The 26,480-nt window shown below is 39.3% G+C and overlaps 3 protein-coding genes across 6 annotated transcripts in view; 2 read left to right on the top strand and 1 right to left on the bottom strand.

The window, feature by feature from the left end:
* espn (espin) overlaps positions 1-25,559 on the top strand; it is a 46,565-nt gene extending 21,006 nt beyond the window's left edge. The window contains exons 9-15 of one of the 4 annotated variants that reach the window (XM_077514548.1): positions 4,983-5,220; positions 6,017-6,070; positions 8,630-8,775; positions 10,410-10,787; positions 19,924-20,003; positions 20,214-20,234; positions 24,644-25,559. In XM_077514548.1, the coding sequence (XP_077370674.1) occupies positions 4,983-5,220; positions 6,017-6,070; positions 8,630-8,775; positions 10,410-10,787; positions 19,924-20,003; positions 20,214-20,234; positions 24,644-24,791 (1,065 nt within the window). In that variant the 3' untranslated portion in view covers positions 24,792-25,559. The remainder of the gene's footprint in view (positions 1-4,982; positions 5,221-6,016; positions 6,071-8,629; positions 8,776-10,409; positions 10,788-19,923; positions 20,004-20,213; positions 20,235-24,643) is intronic. The other 3 variants (XM_077514551.1, XM_077514549.1, XM_077514552.1) reach the window with 3 other exon arrangements.
* Positions 852-5,059, bottom strand: LOC144014553 (uncharacterized). The gene is made up of 5 exons (XM_077514569.1): positions 1,753-5,059; positions 1,576-1,622; positions 1,432-1,482; positions 1,330-1,363; positions 852-1,250 (listed from the first exon to the last, which is right to left on the bottom strand). The coding sequence occupies exons 1-5, from the start codon at positions 1,877-1,879 to the stop codon at positions 955-957; spliced, it is 555 nt and encodes a 184-aa protein (XP_077370695.1). The 5' UTR covers positions 1,880-5,059; the 3' UTR covers positions 852-954.
* Positions 13,700-16,976, top strand: LOC144014545 (espin-like protein). The gene has a single exon (XM_077514554.1). The coding sequence runs from the start codon at positions 13,818-13,820 to the stop codon at positions 15,765-15,767; it is 1,950 nt and encodes a 649-aa protein (XP_077370680.1). The 5' UTR covers positions 13,700-13,817; the 3' UTR covers positions 15,768-16,976.
* Positions 25,560-26,480: the final 921 nt, after the last annotated feature.

Here is a 26,480-nt window from a genome sequence, read left to right as displayed (position 1 = left end):
TTAAAAACGTTTTTAATACTTTGTCTTTCACTCCCATAAACGTATTTATACGTTGTTTAGTGTTTTTTTTTGTTTTTTTTTAATGCTTTAGCAGCTTCTGACATGAAGAGGTCGCTTAAAGCAATGGTAGTTATTACAACAGCAAAGTAAAAGAGCTCAGTCAAGGCCATGTTGCAACAAGCTCTTTTTCCCATTGTTTTCAACAGGTTTGTGAATACTGATGAAACTTGTCTATATTCTAATGCTAATTGCTGCAAAACGGAAATGGATAGAAACATACTATTTTTCCTGATGAACAGACTTTAATCTTTCTTTTGGTAGGTTCCACGTTTCCATAGTGATAGAACGGAATATTCTGTGGACCTTGTAAAATCCGTCAAAATCCAGTAAAAAAAGCCAGGAGCAAAGGGGGTTGCTTCAGGGAAAACGGTTGGGAGTGAATGAGTTGAGGTTTCCTCGTTTCACAAGAAAACAAGCTAGCTAACAAAATGAATTGTCCCTTGTATTATGTATATTACGTAGCCTTTATGCCCCCCCAACTTAACTCTTTGACTGCCAGCCATTTTCAGAAAAGGTAACCCCATACTGCCAGCTGATTTACAGAATTTTACCGATCTTTCAAGCTCCACAGAAAATGTTGTGTTAGGACTATGGAAACGCGGATACTACCAAATGAAAGATTGAAGTCTCATCTTTCATCTAAAAAAAAGTTTGTTTCTACCTTATTCGGATCTTCAGTAATCAACAATAGAAAACAGCTTCGTTTCACCCAAATCCTCTATTTTTTCCCAAAATACGGAGAAATCAAGCTTTTTGTGAAACGATGTTATTTCATGCACTCTAGTGAATTTGGCACTTTTTTTTTTTGCATGAGGGATTCTACAAACACCTAAACTTCTATAAAACACTACCCCAACAATAAAAATGTTTTTTGATTGCAAAATAACAGTTTATTTACATGCAACAGTAGCAATCCGAACAAACAATTTGGAAAACTGTTTGCAAACTATTTACACGTGCGCAACAGTTTTTGTCAGTCTGCTTCTGCATGGACTGATTTGCGTAGAGGTTGGTATGATGAACAATGTGCTGGAGAAGTTCATCCGTGATGAAGAGCTCCAGGATGTCAGCTGGCAGGTGGGAATTCAGCTCTGCTGCATCATCCCTTGGTCCTGGTTTTGCAGCAAAGGGGAAGATGGTTGGCTGCCAGCCGAATTCATCAAGTTCAAGCCAGCCAGAATCTTTGGGATCTGCAAATATACATTTCAATATCATATATTATTTTAGAGCACTGTGATGCAATGTGTGTGTGTGTGTGCGCATGTTTACCTTTTTTTCTTCGATGTATTGGTTGATGCACATTCTGTAAATTATAGAAGACGTTTACCATCAAATATTTTATTAGTGCTGTGGAGAATCTTTTCTTTTTACCTTTGTTCTGCTCACTGTGAGAAGGGTCACTTTGGGCCCTATGAGGGGGAGCTGAAAGAAACATATACAATTACAATACTATCGAAAGACTTTCCTTTTATTGTTGCGGTATATTGAAAACATTTTTGTTTTTGTTTTTTTTACCTTTCTTTGTCGTAGAACCAGCGGTCGGACGTTGCTGTGAGCACGATCTATAAAATATACATTCACGTTTGTATAGGTAATAGATGTTTTAGTGTATATCAGCGCATTTACACACGCTGCTAGCAGATCGCCCGAAAAGTAATCTTACTAGCAATCTCTTAGCATGTTAGCGCTTACCTTCACGTTCTTTGGAAGACTGTCCAAGACTGTCTTGCATCGGACCCATAGTAGTCGTCATCGTCCGATGAAACGTCATCTGTGCAGACGTGCTCGGTTGTGCACCACTTTTCTCCGGTGTTAGCATCGCTAGCCGGTGGGGCCTTAGGACGTTATTAGCATCGCTAGCCGGTGGGGCCTTAGGACGTGGTCGAAACGGCCGCGTCACCGCTTCAACTATGACTTAAATCCGTCATCACTGTGCTCTTGAGCACTGGTCGATGCTTTTGAGCTTTGAAAATAAGGATCAAGCGGGAGCTGCTTGCCATCTGTAGCCGTTTTGACTCCCTTAGCCAAGTTAGCCATTCTCTCCCCCTCAACACTCTAGCTTAGCCTCTCTTCTTCTACTGTTGTCTCCTACCCGATCTTGTCCAAAAGACTCATCACAGCCATCTAGTGGCCAGGAATACCCATTATAGTAACCCGATCGGCTTGATACTTGGAGCACAGCTGCCCAAGGCTTTCCTCCACCCGTTTCCATAAAAAAACATAGTAGACGTCAATTAACGTCTATGGCGGCCAATCCTAGGATTATACTGAACGTTTTTAAACGTTTATGGCGGTCAAAGAGTTAAAGATGTAGGTAAAAATAACTTGGCAATTTTTTTGATCAAAGAGCTTTCTTGGAACTTGCAAGTTGTTTTTATAATGTGCATGCACTCGTTGAATCTAAAGTTATGGCAGTCTAACAGATCATCGTCATATTGTACACTACACTATGTGGCTTTGAGCACTTATGAGTGTCAATTGAGATTGTGCTGATGTTTTGGCGCTGATTGTACCTGGAGTTGGATATGATACGTTGTGATATATTAATTAGTATTTCAGTCCATTTCTTTCTTTAGCACTTCACCTTGGAAATAGTGACAGCATTCACGGACAATTTCTGAGGGAAGTGCTATTGTTTTTTATGTATATATAAATTAAAAAAAAAAAAACTAAGCCTTAGAAAAAATATTAATTCAATTTGGTATACAGGTTCAGGGTAAATGAGTGTCTCTCAACGCCTTGAAGAAACAAACACCATGACAATATTTGCCTGTGCATTATGCCACTCAGCTGCTTACATAATCGTCTGCCCTTTACAGCTTTTTGTTTGCCACATGATGCAAACTTCCCCCTCATTTCCATCACCGCTTGAGCCTCCACCATGCTGTCTAACAAGCTACAATGGTACACACAAGGACAATCGGCCCATCAAGGGCTTAGCCTTAGCTCAAAGTCATCATGGCTTACAAAAGGACAATAGCTGACTAATATTTGGATTTTTTTTTTATTTTGGATATAATGCGGTAGCTTGCGTTATAAGTGGCAATTTGTGTAAAAGCTCTGCCATTCTTTCTGGGGTTATTTACAAATATGTGAGATTAAACCATGAAAAGATTATGGACATATAAAGAGAGACAAACTTGCAATTGGATTATTTTTCAAAAAAGTTTTGTAGCCTTAGTTGAGTATAAAATTGTTTACATTTATTAAATCACTTTTAGCATCCAATGAGAGCAGAATGATTTTATTATTCATTACAAATTTTCTAAAAGTTTTTTTTCCCCAGTAACTATTCATTTATTTTATTTTTACTGGCCTCAAATCTTAAAATAAAAGGATGTGCAAATGACTATCTTCATTTAGAATATTAGACAGATCATAAAAATTATATAAAATTAACTTAGAATGAAACGTATAAAAACCAATACAGTATCACAATACAGTACATAAACTCATCAAGTTGATATGCGGCCACATACCTCCACAGACAAGGCAACAGGGTCTATCAAATACAATCATCTGTCTCTGGAGATGTATTACTATAATCTCATGGGAATCAAGAGGGGGGGTTACTTGGCTGATATGGAGGATAATCCCCATTGAGCCAATTACAGCCTCAGAGGGACCCCTCCTGGTCACAGAGGCCCCAAGCAGATGGGTCGGCTAATCAGCGGCACGTGCCGCCGGGCCTCATCTGGACACTAACCTCCCCCAAACTCTCTGGGGAGGCTTGAGGAGTAAAGGGGGGGTTTGAGGATGGGCACGCGTCCGAAGAATCAGAGAGGCGGGGCTGCTTCTTTGTCACGGTCCATTAACTCGCTTCCAGCAGGGTTATTGCACGCTTTCAGAGCGTGTCAAGACGCGTGTAATGTGAAGGGGGTGTGGGGGGTTAACGCACGATCATTTACAGCAGCAGATGGCCTGTGCCCAACTGCTTAGCCTTGTTGTTTCCCCTGGAGAGTGGGCCATATTAGCTTTGTTATTGTGCCTGTATGAGTTGATTAAATGCTGCAGAGGGAGGAGACCTTTAATAGGGATGCTTACATCTGTCACAGTCTGCAAGAAATTGATGTTGGTGGCAGATGTTTTAAACAGACATGCCTATGCACTCCAACCAGTAAGATTCTGGAGGCAAATTGTTGGTTATAAACAGATGATCATCACCAAAAGCATTTGTTATTATTTCTTTTGGTGCTATAAATTATTTTATTTTATTTTTTTTATCATCAGTTATTGTAGTGGCACACATGTACATCAAAGATCACCTAGAGTTGTGAAAAATTGTGTAATTTACCTTAATTTATCCATATACCATATGTATGCATGTGTGTGTATATTCATTTATTTATTTGTTCATCTATTTATGCTAGCAACATATATTGACAAGAAAAATAATTAAATATTCTTCCCTTATGTGCTAGAATGTACAATAAACCTGTTGCCATTCATACAATAAAAATATAAGTCATGGCTTCTTGGAAGCATCAGCGTTTTGTTCATTTAAACAAACCCAGACACTAAATAAAATTTGTGAGAAAATTGAAATGAGATCATCATCATCGTCATCATTTCCGTATTCATACTTCTGTGGACATTTCGTGTAGTGGTGTACAATGAGGTTTTTGTCATATAAATTGGGTGCCTTGGTTCCATAATGGTTGGGAAACACTAATTTACATAACATGATTTCTTTTTCGTCCGTCTATGTAAAGGCGGCAACATTGTCAAAACAATTCCTGTTGACGCGGGCCTGTGGAAACAAGTGAACTCGCTGAGATCAGGTTCTGCACAGTTCCTTTTGTCCTGAACTTATTGAGCCATTTTGTAAATCATGTTGCCTGGGAAACAGATGACCTGTACAGATTTAAATAACTGTCTATAAAAAGTTCTCCACACTAATGGGTACAAAATGCTCTACCCAGGGCTCCGTTTTATTGGAGGAGCCTGCCGATGGCTCCACCCCAGCACCTGAAAATGGCACAACAGAGGAAACCGTCCCGGCACCGCCTCCTCCACCACCACCTCCTCCTCCTCCTCCAAGCAACCAGACGCCAACACCCCCTACACCTCCTCCGTTGCCACCAGACACACCAACACACCAGAATGACTCTGCAAACAAGATCTCCAATAAACAGCGACGGGCATCTTCCTCATCAGGAAGTAAGTTCCCCTTGAGCCCCAAATACCCTCTTGCTGCAATTGGAAGGGGAGGGAGAGGGTATACATTTATTTACAAACAATATTTTAGGAGGATATTGTCCAAAATTTGGACCGTCACTTTCTTGTATCTATTTCTTGAAATCCATTACTTCTAGTGTGCCAAGTACACCGACAGTACAGCAGCCCAAAATCTCTCAAGATAGAGATGTTTGAGCCTAACATTGCAATCCTGAATAATTGATCTCAAATTCACGATGCAGGGCTACCATTACCCTGTGAACTGGTTTAGTGTTCAGCCATTTCCTTAAGTGCCCCACTGTGTTGGATGTTGCTGATTGACTATGTCCGCCAACAGGTGACAGTAAATCTCAAATGATTGTTTGCACTAACATTTATAAATAAATATAAATATATTTTGTAATGTGTTGTAAGACAAGGTATTATTTGGATTTTTCAATTACATTTTTATCAAATGAAGTGTCCGTGTGCCTATTGATCTATTTATTTCAATAGTAGCTATTACTCATTAAAAAATAACTAAAGGGCATGTTACAGAAACAAAATAAATTCACGTAACTACTTAGGCTCAATCATTTGCCCACATAATTATATAACTAAAATGATAGTCCTGTTTTAAACAACATGGAAACAGCCATCATTTCCTTGAATATTTTACGTTATTGGTCTTTGTTACTGTCACTCTTGCTTCGTTGCATCTTTCTCTGTCTGCTTATGTTTGTCTATTTTCATCTCTTTGCCTTCTGCCATTGTCTTTCCTCGCTGCTGCTCTTTCAAGGCGGGGGTCTCTCTGCCCCACCGGCAGAGGGAGGGGCACTAAGACAAATGAAGAGTAAGTAGAGACCGTAAAATGACGTAATCGTATATGTGTTTTCCCAATAAATCTATTCCTGATATGAAACAATAGGCAGAAGCCCGCATACTAAAACACAAAATCACTGTTTGTAGCTAAACCTTAGATTTAACTCAAAACTTTCAACATTAATTAAATATACTAACATTCCAAAGGTTTAGAAGATTGTGTATAGAGAGATGTGCGTGTGTGTTTGTGAGACAACAAGGCAATAAAACAAACTAAGCTGTGAACCAATTAATTTCCTTAAATACTTTTGACAAACGTCTTTACATTCAGTTGTATTGTTTTTTGTTCATTGCAGGAAAGCAATAAATCTTGGAGGATTAGGGGTAGTTTTTGCAATACTAATGACCTAATTTGTGCACCAGTCTTTTTTTTTTTTTTTTAAATAAAAAAATCATGAGGACATTAAGCAGATGTAAACCAAATTCCGTCAATGCATCTGGAAGCTTTAGATAAAAACACACTGATAGAACAAATGAGATGAGGGTAACAAATAAGGTGTCAGACTAAAATGGTGTTGCGGTAATGAACAGGCTACTACTTGCATGCGCTTCCCCTTCCCAATTACCAACAGAATGGAGAGGAGGAGTAAGTGTAACTAGTTTAAGACATAGGATGACTTCAAATCCTAAAGTTCTGGACTTCTTTAATTCAGAATTTGAAAAAAAAAAAAAAAAAAGTGAAAATGACAAATGGAAGAAGACAAATGACTGCATCAGAACCAGACTTGCCCAAAACTTGTCTTTAATGTGACAAGTATGTCTTATATAAAGTTGTTTTGCTGTCTGTAAGGTTAAACTTTGGTTGAGGAAACGAAGCGAATGGTACGCAGGTGGCAAATTGTTTATCAACTTGGCTGTGGTGATTGACGAACAAGCTGCAAGTGTGTGCGTGCGAGTGTATGTGTGTGTGATAATTCCTTGCCAGCTTGCCAATGGCTTCCTGTCACTTTCAGTTACTGGTGATTCCTTTAGATTTTCCGCCGACTGTGATGATGGGGCTTTAACAGGAAGCAGCTTTCTCCTCCCCGAGGGAGAGTGCAGCAGAGCGAGGGAGCGAGCGTGAGGAGGGGTTGCAGGGTGGTAGGGGCCACTTTTGTGGCCAGTTCGACCGTTGTGGTGACCTCAACAGGGAACAGTTTTACGGGAGGACTATTTTATTTCCAAGCAGCAATTAGAGATGACCGAGGACATTCAACTTATTTGAGGTTATTCACTAAATAAGGTGAGGGGTCCATTGACTATAGTTTGTTTTGGACTTATAGTGTCACACTAAAAGATGTATGTTTCGATGGTTAAAGCTTAAAAGGAAACATAAAACTTCTGTAATACTTTAGTTGTATCGTCTGTGATTAACATATGTGATCCTATTGACATGATAATCATCTTCATTATCTATACTGTATATCTAAAGTGTACTGTGGCCTTTAAAATGTACCAAATGTGACATTTGCTGGCATTTATTGTAAATAGTAATTTTAGTCTTAAAAAAGTGAAAGGGTTTCTTTGTAAATGGAATTACAGATCACAGCTGAAGTCTGTCTAAAGTTGTCGCATTGTTCATTGTAAGAAGATTAGGGGCTGTGGCAGCTGAATACGTACATTTTATAACAATCCGTTCTAAAACTGAAGGTGCAGCAGCTCTATATTAGCATCAGGTGATACATCACATAAAAAAAGATGAGAGCCTCTTATGTTGAATTTAATGATTAATTTATTAATTAATTAATAATTAGTCCTCTCCTGCCTGAATGTCATAAAATGTGTCTCCTATGGTAATGCTTTTAAGTGCTGTAACACACTTTTATGCAATGGAGTCATTGGGAGGGCTGGATGTCTCTCTGAAACAGATATGAGCACTGTAAAAATGTTGGTTTGTTTCTATATTAATAAAGATGACTTGACTGCGGAGGGGTACAGAATAGGGCAAATAGTAAAGTCTGAACACGTCAAAGTGAGCCTTCATGTTAGGATGTGGCGTAAAGGTCAAATGCGTTGAAGCAGAGCATGGAGGCAGGGATGACGTTCAAATGTTTAATAAAACAAAAATGAGAAAACAAGGTGCTAGCTGGGCAACAATAATGTTGGGGGGAAAAAACAAACAAACAAACAAAAACAAGCAATTAAGGTGAACCACGGGGGAAATGACAATGAATCGACACAGGCAGAGGGGAGAGAGAGACTACACACACATAACACATGACATAACGAGACACACTTGGGCAAGACACGAGTAGCTGAGGGCACGGATTGATAGGCACACGAGGAAGGGCAGGCAAACACAGGTAGGTGGGCAGGACAATGCTTGATGAGACAAGGGAGACGCACCAGGAAAACAGAACAAAACACTGATCGTGACTAAATAGAGACTTTAAGACAAGAATCAAATTAAACTTAATTTAAATTGAATTTAAGAAATATTGATACCTAGCCCTTAAGAGTCTCTATCTCAGCCATGCTGTTCTTTGTCTTTCCCTGTATTCCATCTTAATTTCTAACCAGCTTCACTATTCTGCATCATTGTTGTTTTCAGGCACAAAATCTTTCAACATGATGTCCCCCACCGGCGATAACTCAGAATTGCTGGCAGAAATCAAAGCTGGAAAGAGCCTGAAGCCGACGCCTCAGAATAAAGGCTACACCACTGTATTTTCCAACAGTGGACCAACAGGCAACAACGTAAGTCCACAGTATCCACAGTTACATCACATTTGGTCTCATGACTTGGAATTATAAAGAATGCATTAATTAGCATAATGTGCAGTATATCAATATGGTTTTATTAAAATAAAAAAAACAGTATTTGAGGAATAAGCGGTTCAGAAAATGGATGGATGAATGGTTAACTGTATAGTTGGAAGGCCTGTCAAAACAGTATTTAATCCAACATTTAGTTGCATCACATCCAGTAAAGCTTGAATGGAAGAAATCCCATTCAGTAACTCAAGGCTTAGGCAATGCACAATCCTCTATGACAACATAAAGTTGATCGAATAAAATGGTTCATTTGGCTACAGAGGCATACAAAAGATAGCATAACAACGGTCATTAAAGTAGCATCTTCAGAAATAATCAAAAAGAGCATTTAAATACAAAACTGGGAGGCCAAGGACCAATCACTGTGGCACACCTGAGATAACTGCACAATACCTACACCAGTGGTTTTGAAATACTGAACCCCACCAGTTTCCTATGCACATTCACTGAACTCTTCTTTATTGAATAATAGAACCTGCGTTGTGTTCTTGTATTCCCCATTTCTATGCAGATGAAGGAAGTGTTCCTTTAGTTTTGCTACAATCCATAAATATATAAACGCAACAGTTGTTTTTTCTCCCATTTTATATGAGATGAACTCAGAAGATCTAAAACTTCATCCACATACAAAATACATATCACCATTTCTCCTAAATATTGTTCACAAACCAGTCTAAATCTGTGATAGTGAGCACTTCTCCTTTGCCAAGATAATCCAGCCCACCTCAGAGGTGCACCTCAAGATGCTGCAGAGGTGCTCACTATCACAGATTTAGACTGGTTTATGAACAATAATTGAGAGAAGTGATATTGTGTGTGTGGAAGAAGTTTTAGATCTATGAATTCATCTCATAAAAAATGGGAGCAAAAACAAAAGTGTTGCGGTTATATTTTTGTTGAGTATAGATAGCTATTTGTGCTGGAATTGCTCATCTTGGCATTGCAAATCACAGTTAGGACGGTGACTCCGGCTCCCATCAATCAACTACCAAAGGGCACGTTAAAACGAGCACCGCTGTTTTTTTTTTTAAGATGGAACCCAGGGGTAGCAAATATAATGAAAACGGTACACGCCCCAGAATTGTACCCTGCGGAACATCATAGGTTATACAAGTGACCTTATTGCACATATTCATCTAACTGTGTTTTTTGTTTTGTTTTTCTTGACATAATTAGTATTATGAAGGAATTACAACAATAAAGAAATCACATGAAGTTGACTACTGAGCACACTAAATGCCCTGCAGCACAGATTGGCCGGGTAATGTGGCAGTGTTCTAACCCATGTTTAAAAGCTTGCTTTGATTCACAAAGTGCATTTGCATAACTCAACTCAACTCAACTCAACCTTATTTATGAAGCGCTTTAAGAACAGGCGTTGCTGTATACAAAGTGCTGTACATAAACATCAGTTTTGCAGTAAACAAGAACAAAGCAAACATTTTGAAGTGCGAATATAGGTTGTTTGTTTTTTACAAGTAAATACATTTTACATCTGTAAATAAATACCATAACACAACCCATGTGAAGTCCATTGTGATTTTGTATTTCTCCAGGGAAACACAGTTTCTCCACCAGAGACTCGCCCTTGTAGCCCGCCACCCAAGACATCTTCCCCACTTGCGTCCAATACGTCGGTCTCACCCCCACCCACGACGCCGAGTCCCACTCCAAGTCCACCCAGCTCGGGAACCTTCACGACCATGTCGGCATCCGCAAGCTTCGAGCAACTGCACTCCAATTCAGCAACCAATGGGAGCAGCGTTGCTGGCCCGGCAGGAACACAGCTGGGGAGAAAGTCGAGCCTTGCCGATGTGGAGGCGCTCGTACCCACGCACGACGAGCAGGGGAAACCTATCCCCGAATGGAAGAGGCAGGTGATGGTGCGAAAGCTTCATGTCAAAGTGCAAGAGGAGGAAGAACACAAGCGCAAGGTAGGCACGACAATTGCCCTTCTTGTCACATTTTTGCTACCCCATTTGTGTTGTAAAGAACTGGAGAGAGGAAATTTTAACTGGTGTGTTTTGCCTTACAATAATCAACACCACAAATGGGAAGTAGCACATTTAGAAGTGGGTTTTTGTGACCATGATGTTTGTGTTCATGCATGACGTGGCACTTTTCCAGCTGAATCAGAAATGTTTCCCTACCTTTACTCAACGTCACTGATTCTCACCTCCGGTCCTCGAGTGCCCATATCCAGCCTGCTTTCCATGTCTCTCTCAGCCAACACACCTAAGGATCGTTATCAGGCTTCATGCAAGTTTGCTGATTGGTTAATCGTTTAAAACACCTGTGTTACTGTGGGAGACATGGAACAGGCTGGATAGGGGTACTTGAGGACCGAGGTTGAGAACCACTGACCTATCTAATCCTTTTCAAAGTGAGGATTCAATTTGTATGTTGATTTTAGACCCAATGCTCAATACACAATTAAAAAAGAAAAGTTAAAAAAAAAATATACAAGCATACACTGTAAATAAGCTGATGTTAGCCACGGCCACTACATAGCATGACTTAAGGCAATGGAGTGCTACTATAACATTAAAAATCAAAGAGAGGTGCTAAACTTGCCTGTCAAGTAGGAATGTTGCCAAATCTGCATTGTTTCTGAATCCTCAGCTGCCTGAAGTCCTTTGCTCTGCTTCTATGCTAGTCTTATGCCCACTTGTTGGCAATGTTTTCCCCCCGAGGTATAGACCCCTTCAAAATTTGTAAACAATGTGATGCAATTCAAGGGGCGGGGCTTAGCTGGAGGCAAAAACACCTCAGTGGCGTGTGGTTCTAACACTGGTCAGCATATTTTCACAGACAGTTCACCTCGGAATGGATGCGGAAAATGGCCATTTGAGTTAATATGTGAGTAAACTGACTCCCCACGACCGTGAATGTTACTTTAAAGTTAACTCTGACTGATGGGACGATACTTACTGACCCCTATGCACTCACGCACTGGATAGATGATTTAACCCACCGTAGTAACCCACCGTGCAATGGCCGGACATTTAAATCTACCTTATAGAAAAACTGAGCGTTTATACTAAAGATAAACTGAAGGCCTATAAATCATTACATGTCTACAACTAACTACGTCTTGAATGGACATGTTAAAAATTTAGAATGTAACAACTTGAGCGAGGACTTTTGTGTTGTGCGGTCGCAAGTGCTGCCAAATCAACGACAGGGGCAGAAGACGAGGATATATGAGGCATGTTCCTCTCCTACAAAAATTTTACAAGAAGTTATCGGAACCATTGTGGGGGGGCTTTCGCCTCGACAAAACTTAAACATAGAGCTAACGTTTGATTAGCTAGCAGTTAGCATTTGCGCATGTAGCATGTAAACACGGACTTTTTGTAAGTCCGTGCATGTAAAAAGAATCCCGCAAATAATGACTAACTTAAGTAATTTCAGTCACAACTAATTCTAGCCCATATCATTGTTCAGGCTGAATCTGATAGGTAAATCTTACCTGATACGAAGTGTGCGCTGCAAACACGAGCATTGTAGATGATCGTCTCAGACAGTCCAGTCCTTTCGCCTAATCACGTTTAACCACAGCCGTCTGCGATTACTCTGACTGGCAGAGGCTGGGATGCGATAGAATTTCAAGTTTTTGTTGGCGCTTTTACGGTTCTGACAACCAAAAACACAACAAGACAACATTTTCTGCAGACAACCAGCGTTGTTTACTTCTACCTGCACTTCGTTGCCTCCAGCGGAAAGTTGTTTTTGCCTCCAGTAAACACCGTGACGTTATCGTGACGTAGGCCATGAAAGGGTCTATATAGTCCACCATAGTTTAAGTAAAGCTCCTGAAGCCAAAGGTAATAGGTAAGACCAAAGCGGTCAGATGTTTCCTTAAAAATAACAGGTGGATTGGAGGTACAATCTCAAGAGATGGAAGGGGGTATCGTTATAGGCTGTCCAGTAATTCTAAGATATTGTACTGGATTGAAAAAAGGTTGTATTTGTTTCGTGCATGACCTTGCCTGAGATCTAGTTTGAATTCTGCTGGTGTTTTGGCATTTCTTCAGGATAATGGTGCATGTTTTGAGTTGAGTGATGTGAAGACTTGGCTCCACTGCCCATCACAGCATCAAAATATTGATGAATGGATTTCACAAGAGTGAGCTGCGATTGGATGCTGGAGTGTTTTGTGGTTTCAGGTTGATACATGAAGATTCAGTGGTGTGATGTCAAGCCCATTCACACTACAGTTCAAGCAATAGTATTCAACAAAACACTAAAAACGAATAAAGGTGCTTTGAAATTATACAATCTGTGTGGCTAAATACATAAGCTAACTTTTTATTCTCATAAAAGTGATGTGGTGAGCAACGCTTAACTTCAACTGATTCAGAATCTGTCAGCTCTGTTGCACTACAAACCACAAAGCCAGTTTTTTTTGTTTTTTTTTTAATTGTTGGCTGTCAATGTTGCACAAATTATGGGCTTCAGCTGTGATCATTGGAATGCATCTGTAAAATATCCTCAAATGAACATTTAGCCATGAATTGAAGGAATTGCCAAACCTTGAATGACTATTTGTTGGTCAAATAAAGAAAAATACTTTACTAGTTTTACTTTACTACTAAAGGCTGAAATGCAAATGTACATTACATACCTACCTTACATAAATTATTTATCGCTTTTGGATAATAAATATGAAGGCTGACTTTTTTTTAAAGGGCAACATGTCTTGCCATACCTTTTGACTAAAGCATGAAAAGAGGCAGTGCCGTTGCACCACTAAATCCATGTGTGTCCTAAAGGATGTGCAATGACGCATGTGTTTCAAAAAGGAATTCAGTGCTGAAAAGTCCATCCCCTCCTCTCCATTTTCTTGTCTCTTGGTCTCCTCTGACCTCTGATTTTAGTTTGCTGCGAGTGGCCACTACCATCCTCAGGAATGGCACTACTCCCACACCCACAATGCTATTTTGGGCCCATTCGGGGAATTGATGACCGAGGGTGACCTCAACCGCATTGAGAAGCAAATTGAGAACCTGCAGGTGATGCACAAGGTCTCCGAAGTTGAGAAGGAGCTGGAAGAACTGGAGCAGGAGCTGCATCAGCTTCTACCCGTTTCTGCAGCGCTCACTCAAGGACATTTCTCAGTGAATCCAAAGCAGGTGCATGGCCAAGCTGAAGATCTTCCAGCCTGGTGCAGCAAAATTTCTACCTTGCTCAAGAGCATGGCCATTCTTCTTGCCACACTGGGGGGCAAGGAGATTGACATTCTGGAACTAATAAGCACTGGATATTCTCAAGGGACAACGGATGTGGCAGCAGCTCAGCCAGATCCAGCGACGGGATTTATTGGGCGCTCTCAGTCTTTCTCGACGAAGGAAGATGTGGAGAAGGAGATGAAGCAATTTGGCGTATCGGTGAAGAATCTCAAGGCGAATTATGAAATTCAGTCACAGTCTGCAAGTAGCAAAGAGACAAGGGTGTATAAACGTCAATACTCCTTGCCAGTTGTACACAAGTCGCCTTGTGAAGATCACACAAACTCCTCTGTTGACTCGTCTCAATCCCACACAAACAGTTCTCTACCTTTAATGGAGGAACCCGCCTTGAAACTTGTTGAAGAGCCACTTATTGGGGCGTCTTATGCTCCGCAAACTTATGCAAACACGGAGATAACGGCTCAAACTAAGATTGAAGAGTTCAACCAGGTTCTTTCTGCGGACCCATTTTTAAACGATCACCAACTAACAAGAAGTTTGGAGGTGCAGACAGATCTCAGCTATGTCCAGGAATGCATTGAAACAAGGAAAGAGAGGATTGTCTTCCTGTTTCTTGAACACTGGCGCAAGTACACCATCTCTGAGTCTGGCAGAAGAGGAAATCATCTGGATGTGAGCTGGGAGAACTTCAGTCACGTCAACACGATTGTTGGGGAGATTCACAGTGAAGATGATAAGCTCCTCCTTTTCATGAAGTCCAAGCAGGTAGTGGGGAATCTGATCGGTCACTGGAGGACCATCATGAGTCAGGTTCCCAGCCGTCAAATTCGCAGGCTGAGTCGAGCCCAGATGATCTACTGGCCCGAACACTTCTTGCCGCACATCAACGGCTCACCCGTCAGCTACGAAAGCCTGACGCTTGATCTTTTCATGCTCGGGTACTTCCAGCTGCTGGAAATGAACATGTCGCGCAAGGAGCGCAAATTCCGCCACCTCTTGTGCTACGAGATGTTTGACCGTCTTGGTAGGCATCAGTGGGAGGTGATAAAGCAGTTTCACAAGGAGGTGATGGGGGAAATTGAGAGAGGAAAGAGAGATTGGGTGGATGGTTTTGAGGACATCAAGCGGAAGTACTTTGGGGACTGTGAGGATGAGGGAGGTGTAATGACGGCGTCTCTGCAGTCCATGTCCCCTGAAGTGGCCTTCATTCCAATGGAAGAGCCACTTCCGCCCCCACCATGTCATCCTCCACCCCCTCCGCCTCCAAACACACATCCTTCTGCTACTCCTACCCCGCTGTCTCAATTAGATTCACCCTTTGTGTCACCTGTTGCCGCCCTGGATGGTGCATTGGACACCAGTCAGAACACACTGCTTGATTCAATGAGCAATTCACAGATGGATTTAAAGGATATGTCATTGAGTGAGCCGAATGCTCAGCAGGATGACATAAGGAGTGTGACAAACACGCAGAACAATGACGCAATTAAAAAACTTGAAACGCATCAGTACACCACAGAAAGCCAAGAAGCTGTTCCAGTTGAAGACGTTACTGTTGAAACCTTAACGGAACCAGTTAACAACACTCTTACTTACGAGAATGATGATTCAATTAAAGTGATCTATGAACTTAAAGAGTTTAGTAATGAGGAGATCATTAGATACATTGATCGAAGCTTCGCCTTCTGGAAGGAAAAAGAAGCTGAGCTTTTTGACATCTGACATGTCTTGACTATATATCCACATTGAAACAGGAAGAAAAAACATAATTAGCATGATCAGTAAAATTGACAAGCACTTTCCATGAAGTTGAGAAAGGAAAGTAATTGGTTGTGTTGGCTTTTAGGCTTTACTGGATGAAAATAAAAAGCTTATGGTGTCAAAAGTCAAAAAATGATGCAAGCCTTGGAAATATATTCTAAAAAAGAACATACAAAATAGAAGAAAATTGCCATGTTGCACTTGCTCTGTGAAAAGTTTGATTTGCCATACATGTGCTTGCTTTGAGGTCTCTGTAAGGATGGTTAAAAACACCAGAGATTGCTTTGTATAACCATATTTAAAGAGGAAGTTAACCCTTTAAAAAATACAAAATAAATTACAACTTTTTTTTAAGCAATATGTTCAACGCAACCCCACTGGTTTTCTGATTAATATTCTATTTGTGGAATATGAGTTAAATAGCAAAAGCCTCCTGTTTTTACCTTTCACATTTTGCCACTTGCTATCAACTAACAATGACATTACAGTTGGTCAGAATTTAGGAGTTCACCTGTTTTCTTAAACTGAACATTGATTGGTTGGACTTGTTACCCGAGCCATGAGCAACCGTCATGTCATTTTCAGTCGACAGCAAGAGGCAAAATTGGATAAAAATAGGGCTGCTGAACAAATATGTAGCGACTCGTGAGGGGTCCTAAAGGTTCTTACGTCTCATAAGGCTCAAAAGCTATGTAAATCTTTTTTCTTTTTTTTTTAAACTAGATTTTATTTGACATGCTAGACCTCAGTCGTTTCTAGGTATGAAATGTGTAGTATGTACTAAAAAGAGTTTGTCATTGCACCATCAGAATTAATCTGCATTTTAAGACTAATTTTGTAGCATTTGTGTGGTTGGAGAGTTCTCTTGTATTTTGCTGTTATAAATAAAAGTTAAAAAATTTTGTGACTATGTAATGTCATAAGGTAATGGCGTTGTTTTGTTTTTTTTCTTAAAAAAACAAACAAAAAACGTTTAGGCTTTTTAAGTTAGCATTGGGTGGCCAACATGAAATGATCATAAGACAAAAAAAATAAAATTCGGAAAGAGATAATGTCAAATGGAAATAGGACCGATCCAAAGAATCAAGATGTTATTGTTTAATCCTGGTTGTGAGGCATTGAACTGTGAGATCCCACACTTTTGTCATTGCGTCTTCCAGCATTGAGATTACCTTCAAATAACCCTCTTAGCAACTCCCGCTGTCGTGCTATCTTTGGATTAGAAGCCATAAGGAGGTTACAGTGGTTCCTTATCAACTGCAACTTCACAAATGGGATGGCAGGCAAAATTAATTATGTTCTACAATTTGAGTGCTAGCTACGTTTCCCCAAATTGCAAATATGCATGAGAGAAAATTAATGTGCTGAAAGTATTGATTACATGAATTCAATAGATACGCCTGAGTCCATCTTTGTTTATGGAACACTTGACATTTTTAAAAGGATACAAAGAGGAAGCAAATGTCATATTTTAGATTTTTTAGTTTTAGTTTTAAAATTCTATTGTGGGCACATCCCCTTCTTTCTTTTTACAAGATTAGCTCTTAAATCTTTCCTGAACTACATTACTTTACCCGAATGAAATCCATTCTCACAATAAGAGTCCATAATATATTAATTTGGGACTGCAGGCAACTTCAGCTATCTCAGGAGAAAAGTAAGTGTTTTTTTGTTTTGTTTTTCCATTGCCAACAAAATATTCAACAACACATGCAAACGTTCGATCCCATTAGCTGCAAATTTATCAGGTCATTTTTTATTTGCTTTGCTATTTTTTTTTTACTTTTTTTTTTTACGCTACTTAATTCCCAGGGGAATCATGAAACATTCATGATATAGATAATCTTACCTGGATTCCTTTGCCAAGACAAGTGAAACACTTAAACAAGAGAAATGGATTGAGGGTAATGTATCTTGTCAGGTCAAAAAAAAGAGAATTGAAGATGGCTGCCCTCTTTGCTGCCGCTCCTCACATTACAGTCTAAAACAAGACAACGGGCTCCTGTTACTCGTCGGCGCTGTCAGAGAAAATGTCATGTGTTGACTTAGAGAAACAGGAGAATACTACTTAATAATGTGCACTGTTTGCTGCATGTGTAACATATGCATGTCATTTATTGAGCAGTCTTCCATTAAGGCTTTTTTAGTCTGAGAGAATGTAGTTGAACACATGTTAAACATTGGTATCATTCTTTATGCAAAAGCACACCACATCATAAGCCTTTAGACAACACAGGGGAAAATGGCATCTTTTCAATGCACAGAACAAGTAAGCATGTATCCAAGCATTGAACAGCGGCATCAAATAATTGACTTTCTTAGTATACATTCAATGAAGACATTTTCATAATTGTGGTGTTTGAACACCTGGTTTGGACAACTGCAATGTATGAACACAAGCATGGCGTGATATACCTTCAGGTACTATTATGCCACACCTACTCTATCTTCCAACAGAAATAACTGTATAGTTATAAATAATAAATAAATCGACAATGATTAGCTATTTTGATAATGGTCAACTGTTGAGACCTTGTTTTATTTTAAATTGTCCAAATCGTTGAAATTTCAGCCTCTCTCTCAACAGTAAATATCAGCTAATTTCTCTTATCCTCCACAAAAGCAAACTGATTGTGTTTAATAATAATAATAATTAAAAAAAGACATTTGCAAACATCGGCCTTAATTTTGGAAAACAATTATCAACAATTGTACCTATTTTCTAACATTACTGCCCAAACTAGTAACTGAATCAGTAAATTGGTTGGCATTTGCTGTGCAGGCCATATAAAATAGGCCATATAAAATTATTTTTATTTTATTTTGTTTATTAAAAAGATGGAAATTAAAAAAAAAAAAAAAAAAATCAAAATCATTGAAAAAAGGACATATATAATTCAATTAAAATAAAGTGAAATAAAAATCCTACTTAAATGGAAATGTTTTGTAATCAAGTTAAATACAGCTGATCTGCACTTAAAGTAATCATTTTACTGTACCGGATTTGTTTTAAAGGGATAGTTTGGATTTTTTGACATGAATCTCTATTTCATAATCACCTCCAGTGTGCACGATCAGCACTGACTTACCCCAACTTACCGGTTTTGGTCGAAAGGACAGTAGTCCGGCAAGTTGGCTTGGGTCATGGAAATAAAGCGTTTCTCTTCTAAAAACAATTGGTGTTCAAAAGAGTGATACATTTGCATCATTAAACTCCTTTCTGAAAAAAAGTCACTGTGCGTCGCCCTGTAGACAGATGATCGACGCGCTGCAGACAGCTGATCCGCGCGCCTTCCGCCTTCGAAAAGACAAACAGCTTGTAAATTAGTGCGCGTCTATCAGCTGTATGCGGGGCGCCGCACAGTGATACGAACGAACAGAAAAGTAGTGCCCGGCGGTAATGGCGTCTGACTTTTTTTCAGAAAGGATTTTAGTGATGCAAATGTATCACTCTTTTGAACACAAATTGTTTTTAGAAGAAGAACGCTTTATTTCCGTGACCCAAGCCAACTTGCCGGACTACTGTCCTCTCGACCAACACCGGACCAGAACTCGTGTCACAGAACGCTGTCAGGGGTAAGTCAGTGCTGATCGCACACACTGGAGGTGAGGATGAAATAGAGATTCATGTCAAAAAATCCAAACTATCCCTTTAAGTTTAAACAGAAGGTAAGCATAGTTACAAGCTCATTATTAGGTTTGATTGTATTTCGTGTTTTAAATATTATAAATTGCATTTGTGATCAGTGATTCTTTCGCATACCACGAGAGGGCTTGTGCACAACTAGTGGTATTCAGACTACACTTTGAGAATCGCTGTTCTGGCCTACTGGACACTGACACTGAAATAAGATTTCAGGACCTTAGGAGTGAGATTATCCCATTCTGTTTAAAAAATAATAAGAAGAATAATTGATCTTGACACATGCCCAAAGATATTGAAATACTCATCCCTCTAGCCCGTCATTCATTAGAGCAAGTCTGAAACGACTAAAGTGTCCTCCCGAAAAAGACAACATTGATTGAATGGGCGAAGTAAAACTGCACGCATGCAGGTGGACGATGCAAGGATGTACTCACACAATATTTGTTATTCTGTCTGCCTGTCATTTGTCAGGCTGATGAGGAGGCAGCACGCCTGGCATCGATGCCCGCCTGGAGAAGAGACATGATGAAAAAGAAAATGAATGAAGAGAGGTGACTAACGAAGCTTTGTTGCAAACTATTTAATCATAATAACTTGATAATTAGTAGCTCTATAAATAGGTAAGAATTGTGTCAAACAATGTGGTATGTAATTGACTCTTAAAGGTGCTTTTCATAAAACAGAATGTATAGCCTACTAGTTGTACCATGTAAATTCTTTGTGATATTTACACCCATTCCTCTTGTGCTTATGCCCTCCTGATGTGACAGGGAACAAAAGAGGTAAGAAAAAAAAATCTTCTTCTATACATACACATTGACAGCTCTTCAGATTGCCTGTAAGGCTCAACTGTAAGTGCTTTGGCCAACTAGTAATTAATGCACACAATTCGGAATGCTAGCCCTATAAAATAAAACATTTACATGATTTTGCCATTTCAAAATATAGCTGCAATTTGATATAATGTGCAAAATCTGTATACACTACTGTATATGAATATTGTCTCCATTTAATTGCCGTTTCAGTTTAGGGGGCTAGGTGGTGCCATTTCCATTTTTATATACCTGACTCAGTGGGACCGATTGAGGAAATTTGTGCGCCACACTTGTGATCATTAGAACGCAAAAAGTAACTACTTGATCCTTAGACACATACATGATATCCTTTAGAACAGGAATGTGAATAAAACACAGAAGTTGGCAACAGGCCAAAGTCAAGTGCACTAATGTTTGGCCAACAAAGTCTTTATACTGAGGAAAGTGATACCACGTTCGATACGTCCTAAAAAACACGATATTCATACTGGTGACAACTATATCTCCTCAATATCCGTCAAATTTAAAACTTTATAAGCGTCTTTTCAAAATTTGCGTGATGACGTCATTCGGCCAGCCAATCAACGCAGTGTGACGCTTTCGCCATCCAACTGCTAGTTCTGGGTGAAAATTTAGGATACTGACCACTTGTCCAACGTATTAATTTACCTTCATGTTAATGATTGAGGGGTTAAACTGTGCCCCATTCTCTAATTGGAGGGTCAAAATATTAGACACAGCAGGACAGTAATACACTAATAGTGCAAGCTGCCCCAAAAAGCATAACCTTTCAATGCCAGTCAAACCTGGGCAAAACTATAGGTGCCAATTTTGAAGTGACACTTGCATTGGGATTAAAAAAAAAATAGTTTGAATCACTTAAATCTGTGCAGATTTTGAACATTACATTCAGGCTTTAACGTACCACTAGAGGGAGCCCGCGTAGCACTAATGTACACATACCAGACGTCAAGAATAGAGGTGGGAATCTTGGGGCACCTCACGATTCGATTGCGATTACGATTCAGAGGCTACGATTCGATTATAAAACGATTATTGATTTCCCCCCCAGGCAGCAGAAAAAAAACAATGTATTTTTGTGCTTTTAATGTTTCGTACATTAGTTACAAAAATAGTACAAAAGTCCTCTCAGGCCTACATAAACTACTATTTCAGTATCAAGTTAACAGTTCAAAACAGTAAATAAAATACTCAAGTCCTCATTCTGTAACAACAGCTTTTAAGTATATTCAGTCTTCAACAGAATAAAACATAGCATTGAGCAAAAATATATTATTTTTATCCACTCAAAAGTGCATTGAGGTATAAATGAAAGACAATGTGAACTACTACTTCAATACAAATGCCTAAAAAAAAAAAAAAGTGCTTTCCTGCTTTTTAAGTTGTGTAAAGATGAACATGTAAACATTAAAGTTTCTCAGAGGTACAAAAAAAAAACCCTCAAGTGCTTTTCTGCTTTTTAACTTGTGTAAACATGAACGTGTAAACATTAATGGGATCGTTCGGCTTTTTTAACATGAATCTCAATTTGATCCTCACCTCCCGTGTGTGCGATCAGCACTGACTTCTTTCTGACAGCGTTCGGTGACACGCGTTCTGGTTCGACGTTGGACGAGAAGAAAATAAAAAAGAAATAGTCCAGCAAGCTGGCTGGGGTTTCGGAAATAAAGCGTTTTTCTTCTAAAAACTATTTGTTTTCAAAAGCGTGATACATTTCCACCACAATACTCTTTTCTGAATAAAGTCAGACGCCATTACCGCCAGCCACTACTTTTTTGTTCGTTCGTTCGTATCACTGCGCGACGCCCTGTAGAACGCTAACCGACGCACTGCAGCCAGCTAGCTGATACTTCCGCCTCAAGTTGTTTGCCTTTTCGGAGCAGGTCTGATCTCACGAAGAGGTGGGTTGGTCAGCTCAGCCATGCTTGTTGTTGTTTTGAATCTCGAGGCGTGAGTTGTGGATGTGTACTCTCGGTCCGTCCCAAAAAGCGTCCCGAAGACCGCGCGCGCTACTGCGTTTCAGTTCCGCGTACTTTTCGCTCGTTTCGCTTCCCTTGGCATATTTATATAATCGGAATTTGGACGTTTGTGAATCGTTCTCGATTGTTCCACGGCCGAATCGTGAATAATCTAAGAATCGGAAATTTTGCACACCTCTAGTCAAGAATGGCAGATTCAGCAATCGAGTAGAGATAGACCGATAATCGGTCGGGCCGATAATCGGGGCCGATATTTGACATATTGGTACATATCGGTATCGGTCTGTTTTATTAATCTGACGGCCGATATGAGCGATCCATTTAAAACTCCGTCTTTTCGCTTCGAATGCAGCCCAGAGCGTCTCTGTCTGTTATGGAGTCCAACTCCAGCAATGTAACGCCCATAGCAGCATTTGATTGGTTAGCCGTGCAAGAGCCAGAACCAATCAGTAGTGTATGCCGTGTATCACAGTAGCCGGTCACACACGCACCCACGGACACAACGCGAGACACATGCTTCGAAGGTAAGTTAAAAGAGAAGAGACTCCGCCGATCGTTTCACCATGATAAGCTAAACACATTGAATTATGTTGTGTATTAAATGCACTATATGAATGGAGCTGCATTGCCTTGCATTGAATCCCCGCTAGCTAACAGTGGTGTGTTCAGCTTAGCATGGAGGCTAACACCCAGTAGCTAATTCGCTACTTGAACTACTCGGGGAGGGAATCACACACATTTTCACTTAATTAAGTAAATAATGTTTGTTAGAAAGGTTCCAAATATTAACAGTTGTCATTATTATATTGTCTAGTTCCATGTTAAGAGTAGAGTAACGTCATTATATTTACCTCTCGTGACGCACACATTGCATTCTGTGGTCACGTCCACTACTTGTTGCATAGCGGTTATTATGCAGTGAGATGCCACAGTGACACTAAATAGCGTTTAGTTACTTTATATTGTGTTTATTTGTCGCACTGGTTTGCCATTGTGTGCCTTAAGCTTCGACGTCGATTTGATTGACAGCTCGTTGTGCACCTCGTTAAAGTCCGCTCCGTAACTAATTAAGTGTCTCAAACACCGTTTAACTACACGAACGTGTTCTCTTCCGTATGTTTGGCATTAGTAGAGAAGTGCACTAAAGTATAGTGTGCTTATTTGCTCGTTTTGTCTCTCTTTTCACGTCATGTCTGCCGTCATTTGGGACATTATCCTCTCAATGGATGCCACTAATATGTAACATCTACGGCCGTACACGGCTGCAATTAATGTTCAGTGATGTAATTTCGTTACGTGCATCATACTTTGAATAATGAGCTCATGTTTGGTGTGTTGTATAACTTTCTCGTGTGTTAGTAACTATTCATGTGGACAGCTAAGATAGTGCTTGTTAATGTGAATTAGCAATGTTGCAGCCCAGTTATTATTTAGACAAGTACATCTGTGCCATTAAGTGATACAGTACAGTACAGTAGTGAGAGAATAGTGTGCCCATATACACACACGTGTCTATAAGTGTAAAACACATTAAACAGCAGAAACTGGCAGCGGTCCACCGCAACAATGTCTGTTTAACCAAGTTATTCTTACTATTATTATAACCAAGTTATTTTACTCGACCTTTTTCTGCGTTGATTGGGGCATCCTAAGTGGCAGTAAACTACATGATGAAGTGTCTTTTGACAGTTCTCTTGTAGAGAGGAGTAGCATGATATTGCTGTTCTCGATTTAAGATCCTCAGCTTATCAAAACTGTCTATATGGTAACAATAACAATAATCATAATAAGGTCTACAAGAACTGTATGGTGTTCAGGGATGAATAGTTTTTCTCATGGAATTTTTTTATTTATTTTTGCTGTAGTAATAAGTAATGCCACAGCTGATGCACATTTTGAATGACAGGGTTCCTCCTATTACTTCAAAATATAAAAATATAACATTTATAGAATAAAACTACAAGTATCCCAAATGCTATAAAAGGTAATGTCACATTGGCCCCCACATTTAACTCCCCCCGCCACCAACGTCTTATTGCAGATAGAAGGATGTAAAATGAAAAGTGCAGTGTGAGAATCCATTGTAAAGAACTGTTAGGGTTTGCATTATTCAAAAATTTGGTGCCAACATTTTAACTTTTACTGCAAATGAATATCGGCTTCAAATATCGGTTATCTGCCTCCTTGACTACCGATAATCGGAATCGGTATCGGCCCTGAAAAAAGCATATCGGTCTATCTCTACAATCGAGTTTACATTAATGTATGTATGTTTGTCACTGTTGTGTTGCTAGAAATAGGATAATAGTATGTATAAGTAAAGTAAACAATATGTTTTTAAAACAAATTAATCTTTGTCCTTTTGAACGCATTTAGGAAAGCAGAGGAGGAGGCCAAACAGGCCAAGGAGGTCGAAGAGAAGACCGAGCTGGAACGACTCAGGATCCTGGGTTACGACGAGACCAAGCTTGCCCCTTGGCAACGACAGATCATCCTGAAGAAAGGGGATATAGCCAAACAGTGATCTCGCCTTCCCTCTTTTCCTTCTGTTCCCAAGGCCTTCACTGATTGCTTTTCTCTCCCTTATGTTTGTGTCCTCATCTCCCGATGATATATTGACTTAGTCTCTCGTTGTTCAGACATAGAACCGATGCAGGCGAGGCCTGTTGCTCTCCTTAGTCCCCGTTGAAAGTCTCGTGGAGACAAACTTAAAGCGTTAGTATAGCTTCGCCATGCACAGCTTCACCCAAGACCTTTTCTTTAAACTGCACGTGTCCTTAATTCAGACCTATTTGCTTTACCGTAAATTCAATGTGTTTCAAAGGGGCTGTTTGTTAGCATTGTTACCATGGGAAGGGGTTAAAAGCTGTTTTGTACAGTCCCCACACTTGCTGTTATGTAGCACCATTAACAGCCTCATCAATGAATTGGTCATAGACATTTTGTATAAGGCTCATAGAAGCGTATTCTTTTACAGCCATAGTTGTCATTCTTCCAAGAAAAGAAACATATCTATAATGTCTTGATGCAACCTTATTGTCACATTTTCTGGATGTGAACATAAATTCACGTTATTATTAGCACATTTTTCTAAATCAGCACTGGGAAAATAAACTACATTGATTGTAATTAATTATTTTTTTTATTTCTGTAAAGGCTATGGTGATTATGAATGTTGTGTGCATGTTGCATAATTTGTATCAAGCATGTTGTAATGTGTTAAATACACATAATCAAGGTCCCAGTTATCTAATTACAGTATACAAATATTAAAGCGAGAATAAAAAAAATGCGAGCGAAGTCTTATTTTTACAGCAGGCAGTTTTGTCAACACACACTGGGTATTGCGCAAGTAAATATGGATTATGATAATCATTTTGTAATGCATCTAAAAATATGAATACGTTTTTTTCTGCAGCAAGAAAATGTCATAATATAAAACTGCTGAATATTATAGTATGAGGATGACAAAGTAAATCAAAGCACAGCATATAAGCTATCATTAATATACAGTACAGATATGTATATAAATTTAAAGAGATGTTGGATAACACATTGACAAATTATGTTTACAATAGTTTCATTTTATGAAGCCTGCAGTGCACACATCATCATTTGGAATAATTACTGCAGCTGCCATATGATGATGAAATTTGAAATTATGTAATCGCTATTTGATTTTTTTTTTTCTATGCATATAAACCCTGTACATAGTCACCCTCTCTGATTATAAGTGTTTGCATACTGTCTCAGCCTTGATTGGAATGAATGTTGGCTAATACATGTAAAGCATGATTGTTTTCAGACTGTTACAAAAATAAAAGAAAATAAATAGTAATTACAAACACGGGTCACACTATCCTTTTGTTGACTGGAGGAGAGTGATCAGTGATTTTAAGACAAATTTGAGGCACTTACCATTTATGTGGTAATTACATATTTATATTCATAAACACTTCTCAAGTTTTAACATTTAAAGTGACTCATAAATTGCCCTTATACAGTTCACTGGAGTGGTGTATGTGTGATTGATGTTTGCTTCTCAAGATTTAACATCAAATAATCCTAGTGCAACCACACACTATACACACATCCATGCATCCCTTATCCATATGCTTCAAAGAACAAATCAATGTTAAGTCAAGCGCCAAAAAAAAGATAATTAACTCATTCACTGCCAGTCATTATAGAAAATTTTTACATTTCCAATACT

The sequence above is a fragment of the Festucalex cinctus genome, chromosome 2 (assembly GCF_051991245.1).
Source record: "Festucalex cinctus isolate MCC-2025b chromosome 2, RoL_Fcin_1.0, whole genome shotgun sequence".
NCBI lineage: Eukaryota > Metazoa > Chordata > Actinopteri > Syngnathiformes > Syngnathidae > Festucalex > Festucalex cinctus.
Note: the sequence above shows the minus strand (reverse complement) of the source record. Positions and strands in the feature narration are given on the sequence as shown.